General features: G+C 31.3%; 1 protein-coding gene across 1 annotated transcript; it reads left to right on the forward strand.

Moving 5' to 3' along the window:
* Positions 1-2,548: 2,548 nt before the first annotated feature.
* Positions 2,549-3,205, forward strand: LOC136089659 (uncharacterized). The gene has a single exon (XM_065815711.1). The coding sequence runs from the start codon at positions 2,549-2,551 to the stop codon at positions 3,203-3,205; it is 657 nt and encodes a 218-aa protein (XP_065671783.1).
* Positions 3,206-6,482: the final 3,277 nt, after the last annotated feature.

Consider the following 6,482-nt stretch of genomic DNA (forward strand, 5'->3'; position numbering starts at 1 on the left):
CTTAAATCTATTATGGGATGATTCTAAAATTAGTGAAAGTGATAAGAATGTTTATGAAAACTTTCAGAAAAATATTAAGTTTAATGGTTTAATGTATGAAGTTAAATTGCATTTTAAAACAGATCATCCGGTGATAGGCGACAATTACAATTTAAGTCTAGATTTTTAGCATTAGAGAAAAAACTTGCAGGTGATAGAGATTTATTTGCATCTTACAATAATATTATTAAGGATCAATTATCTAAAGGCATTATTGAGAAAGTCTCTAATTTTGAATCAAATATTGGTGACGTTCACTATTTACGTGAAGATAAACTAACTTCAAAGGTGCGTATAGTTTTCGATGCAAGTGCTTGCACATCTGGCCCTTCGTTAAATGAGTGTCTATTTTCAGGACCATCACTTACAACTTCATTATATAGTATACTTTTACGTTTTCGTGCAAAGCGGATCGCTATAATTGCCGATATTGAGAAAGCTTTTTTAAACATCGCATTAGCTGAAAAGCATCGTGACTTTGTAAGATTTTTATGGTACAAAGACTTATTTGATTTAGACAATAATGATTTAAAAAGTGCTGATTTAAGTGTTTATCGACTGTGTCGAAATTTGTTTGGCGTGACCTCTTTTCCTTTCTTATTATCTGCGACCTTAATTAATCACGCTAAACATTATGCTGCGAACGATTTTGAATTTAGCAAGAAATTAATTCAATCGTTACATGTAGATAATTTAAATGCAAGTTTCGATTCTGTTGCCGAAGGACTTTTATTTTATAATATAGCGAAATCGTGTTTAAGAGAAGGAAATTTTTACCTTGGAAAATTCGAGTCAAATTCAATGGAGCTTAATAGTTTAATCAAAGAGGACAATCCAACCTCAAGTGACATTGCATTGCAAGTTTTTATGATCCTTTGGGATTAGTGAATCCGATTATTGCAAGATGTAAGATATTATTTCAATCGATTTGTAAGTTAAAGTTAGGTTGGAATTCACTTATAGGAGATGATATATTGATTAAATGGAATGAATTTATTAATAATTTAGGTTCAGTACCTTTTATTTGTGTTCCAAGATGGTATAGTAAGTGTGTAGACAACATCCAAAACATTAAATTTGAGTTATATGGTTTTTGTGATGCGAGCCTAAAAGCGTATGGGTGTTGTATTTATTTAAGGAGTAGCGCTGAGGGAATTGCGAATTCTTGTCTAGTTACTTCTAAACCTAGAGTTTCTCCTTTGCTTAAAAATACTATTCCTAAGTTAGAATTAAGGGCAATGTTATTATTAGCTAATTTGTTTTTAGTTGTATACAAAGAATTATCTTGTGTTTTAAATATTTCTTGCATCAAGTTATTTTCTGATTCTATTTTTTGTCTTAATTGGGTAAACAATGTAAATAAAAAATATGAAGCATTTGTTCAGAAACGCTTAGAAAATATTCGTTCTTTGTATGATATTAATTTTTGGAGTTATGTTGAAAGTGAAAGAAATCCCGCATATATTATATCTCGCGGATGTAGATTTAGTACTTTTCAAAATAACGACCTTTGGTTTAAAGGTCCAAGTTTTCTATTCAATGATTTTATTTCATGGCCTTCATTTGATTTAAGCAAGCAAGGAGATTCTCTGTCTGAAGTCGCAACTTTAATTACTTCAGAACATTCTATAGTAAATTTAGATTTTATGAATATTAAGAATTTTAAAACATACGATCGTCTTCTTAAGGTTACTGCTTTAGTTTTACGTTTTGTTCGTATTATTAAAAAAGAATTCAATTATGATTTTTATACAATAACTACTTTAGAACTAAATAATGCGGAATTGTTGTGGATTAAATTTATTCAGAAAAGCATATTTTGTAGTGAGTCTTACAACCAACTAAAAAGAGATTTAGGATTTTTTACTGTTGATGAATTAATTCGTTGTCAAGGTCGTCTTAGTAACGCACCGATTCCCTTTGATTCTAAATTTCCTATATACTTACCTATTACGAGTTACCTTTCAAATTTAATTATATTACATTATCATTATATTACTAAACATGGTGGTGTTAAAGAAACATTAAATGAATTAAGAACTAAGTTTTGGTTGTCAAAAGCTCGTAATCTAATTAAGACTATAATTAGAAATTGTCACGTTTGCAGAAAATTTGACAGTAAACCCTACAAATATCCGAATTCTCCGCCTCTACCCTTATCGAGAGTTAGTGATAAATATGCATTTAAGTACGTTGGAGTAGATCTTTGCGGTCCAAATATGATTAAAACATTTATGAATCTAATATGATGTATAAAGCGTTGATATTTGTCGCTACGTGTTGTAGTACATGTTTTCTTTATTTAGATTTGGTGCCCGATTGTTCAGCGGAAGCTTGCATTCGTGGTCTTTGACGCTTTATTAGTCGCTTTGGCGCACCCTTACAATTCATAAGTGATAATGGTTCTAACATCTCTGCGGAAGAAACTCAAAGCTTCACGAGTTCACTACGTATACGATGGTGTTTTAACGTTCCAGCAGCTCCTTGGTGGGGAGGGATATTCGAAAGAATGATCCGAACCACCAAGAGAGTGATTAAAAAAGTGCTTGGAACATCTAGAGTAACTTACGAAGAAATGACTACAATTCTGGCTGAAATTGTTGTTACTATTAATAACCGGCCGATTACATTTCTTTACGATGTACCTGGTGACGAACCACTAACCCCAAATCATCTTGTGTTTGGGAGGAAATTACCTTTAGAATCTGTGAATCTTAGTAACCCTTTACCAACAGACCAAGGCAATGATAAGCAAAGATATTTACACCAAAAAACAATATTGGATTTTTATTGGCATATCTGGAAAAGAGAATATTTAACAAGTTTACGAGAATTGCATAAAAGCGTGACACATCGATGTTGGGGATTTCAAATGAAAGTCGGCGATGTTGTGATAATCGACGATCCAAAGGTTCCACGTTCAGTGTGGAAAATGGGCGTTATACAAAGGTTGCGATATTCAAATGATGGTCAAGTACGTGCTGCCGAAATACGTGTCATCTCTGGCGATAGATCTGTTATTATTAAAAGAACAGCAAATAAACTTTATCTGTTAGAAAGACATTACGATATTGAAGAACAATCAACTCAAGTAACATTTGTGAGTAAAAAGAACATTGAAATTTTAAATAACAATTTAAAAGTGCCGGCCGCAGTGTTTCGTTAGTTTGCTAACGCAGCAGCCAGTTGGTTTCTTGTTTTTATATATATAAAAGAAAGCGCTCCTTTTTCGCTCTCTTGCGTTTATATTACTACGTATAACTTGGCGTATTCACTTGGCGTGATCCAAGGTTTTATTGTAAATAACGAGTCGTATCTTCAAGAAATATATTGTAAAGTAATCTTATCTACGTGATTTATTACTAGAGTCCCTTCTAAACTCTTTACAATTATTTAAAATGAGGTTAAATGCAGCTGAACGAGAATCTTTTCGAAAGCGACTAAAAATGTTTTCTGTAAATAAACCTAATATAAAAAAAAAAAAAAATCGTAAATCATTTTGAAAAGGAAGGATTTGCTTGAAGTACAATATATGATAACCTAATAAGACTTGAAACTGTTCAATCGTTTTCTGATAGAAAGCACCCTGGTCGTCCGACATCCTGGACTAGAGAAAAAAATTCCGAATTAACGAGACTTGTTAACAATCGAAAAGGGAAAATCGAAAACTTGTTAACAATCGAAAATCAGTCAGAGAAAAATAGGTATTAAATTCGGTGTAAATCAATCGACAATTGGTCGTCAGTTTAAAAAAATGAATATTAAATATAGAAAAAGTGAAAAGACTCCAAAATACACTATAGAACAACAAATAATGGCAAAGAAAAGAAGCAGGAAACTAGTTAACCAACTCTATAACACAAAATCGCTTCTAGTCATCGATGACGAAAAATACTTTTGTTTTGCAGAGGACAACATGCCTGGAAATTCTGGATACTACACAAACAACAAAAAGACATGCCCAGAAAGTGTTCGTTTTATAGGAAAAGAGAAATTTACAAAAAAATTATTAATGTGGATAGCCACATCTTAAGTTTAAAGGATGCATTACAGAAATCATTTACTTGAATTGAAAACAGAATTGATCCATTGGGGACTCCGCATATGAAATTTAATACTTCATACCAGACAGTATGTACATATTGCTTTATATTGCTAAGACAGCTTTTAATTCAATAATAAGTTTTAATTATTATCCTGCAATCCCTTAACTTAACGAAAAGGATACAGTGGTTCACTGTATCAAATACTTTTGATAAGCCAATAAATATTTATGAAAATTTTTAATAAAATAATCAGTTATTTAACTAAGTCATTAAGGATTTTTTTGAAACCCAAACTGATTCAGGAAAAATAAACTGTTTTTATTGAAGTGGTTGAAAATTTTATTATATATTACAAGTTCAAAGAGTTTTGAAAATGCCGAAAGTAATTATATATAGTAAAGTACTAGTAACTCAAATGCCGGGTAATTTGAACTTTTGTTATCATGATTATTAATGTTTTCTATAGTATAAGGCAAGAATAAATGTTTTTTTGACTTTACTTAAGTCAACTTTGTTTAGTCGAACTGTTTTTTCTTGGTCCCTTGGATGTTCGTGTTACCGAGATTTTACAGTAATTCTATAGTTGGTAATTTCTAAATGGATTATTTATATATAAGAAATACTTTGTTTATTTATTTTCATCAGAAAAAATCCCAATTATTTATTGATGGCTTTGGCATACGGGTTGAAGATCTGCTTTGAATGATTTTTTTCGCAATAACTATATGACAAGGTATTTCTGTAAAACCTGATGCACTTTATTTTGAAGTGGAAATAGTTTCTTTAAATTCTTTATCACAGTTTGAAAATTCTTAAAGTAATACTAAAGAAATACCCTGATAAAAATATTTTGGGAAGTGATTTTAGACACATCTAGAGATTCATAACAAGTGATTTTGAAATCTTTTTAATCCGTTTGTGAGACTTTTTTTGTTTTTTTCAACTTTTTTTAAAATTTTTGCCTATGATCTTATTGGAGCAGAGCAAGTGGCATCAAAAGTTGTAGCAGGCAAAGATTCTTCTCTAAATGGTACCATTCGACTTAGTCAGCCAAGAGAAAAACCTTTACCATTAAAAAGAAGTAAATTTTAAACTATGTATGTAAAAGGTTTTTTCTAATACTATGGTATTACTTAAAATTTGATCTTTAAAGCAGGATCTTTAGCTCCACAACAACTGTTTAAGAAAACCCTGACATCCCAAAGTATGTTGTAAATTTAGCAAAACACAGGTTTTCCAACAATTGAAAAAGTAAGTTAGGATCTGTTTTGAATCTTTTGAGTTCAGTCAGAATTTTGGAAACTAACTTTACATAGAAATTAGCTCAAGCAGGTCAAAAGCTCTATGACCATTTTACAGTCACAGGTATTCAGCTCAGTGATAGCAATACCACAAGTCAAGTTGTTCACTGTCGAGACCTCAACAAACTCATTGAAATATTCATGTCAGCAAAAAAAAAAAAATATTTGGCTCTGCTGTTGTGAAACTTGGCATAGAAGGAGGAGGAAATTTTCTGAAAGTAAGGGGTACCATCATTATGGTTCTAGATTAATATGAACCTCATAGCTAACTTCAGAAAACTGCCAGGTTGATGACACCTGCATCATCAAAAACTACCAATGTCAAGCAACAAATGCTGGTAGCAATTATGCAAGATAATCCTGGGACTTATGCCAATGTCAAGTAATCTAGTTGTCTCATGTAATATAAAGCTTGCCAATATAATGTGTGACATTGAGTCATTAAATATCCTTAATTTTGAAAGCCTGAGAACTTTTGGTGGATACGAAGCAAGCAAAAAGACTTTGTCAGCTCAGGTGGCGATTTGAGAAAATCAAAAGTCTTCCAAAATGTGATGTATCTTCCATTATTTGAGTTTCCATACCAAAAGCTTATTTTAGAAGCTATTCAACCAATAGAGCTATATTTTTTGCTAGGTGTTGTGAATCATCAGTAAAACATCTGATTGGTCTTTGGCCTGGTGAAAAAGAATTGCCATCAGCATTGCATATTCCACTTCAGCCATACCATGGTGGTCATTTCAGAAACAAAAAACTTTAAAACTGACTGGGAGAGATACAAAAAAGATATTAAGCACCCGAGATATTCACAACAACATTTGAGATGTATTGTTGATTATAACAGTAAGAAGGTTTAAGAATAACTCTAGAACTGTTTCAAAATGTGTTTACTTGTCATTTTTGTTGTTTTTTGCAAGTCACGTGTGATATATTAAACAATATTTGTCATATAAATAGCAAAAATAAAGTTACAAAATAAAATTTAAAGAGTTGTATACCTGCTTTTACTTTATCATAAATAACCATAATAAAGTTTTGACCCTATCATAATAAAGTTTTGACCCTCATTTTGTGGAAAAAATAAAAGCTACCACAA

This window comes from Hydra vulgaris, chromosome 13 (genome assembly GCF_038396675.1).
Source record: "Hydra vulgaris chromosome 13, alternate assembly HydraT2T_AEP".
NCBI classification, from domain to species: Eukaryota; Metazoa; Cnidaria; class Hydrozoa; order Anthoathecata; family Hydridae; genus Hydra; species Hydra vulgaris.

Excerpts from the sequence above, each read along its gene's own strand:
- LOC136089659 (XM_065815711.1), top strand. The coding sequence starts at position 2,549 with ATGATCCGAACCACCAAGAGAGTGATTAAAAAAGTGCTTGGAACATCT.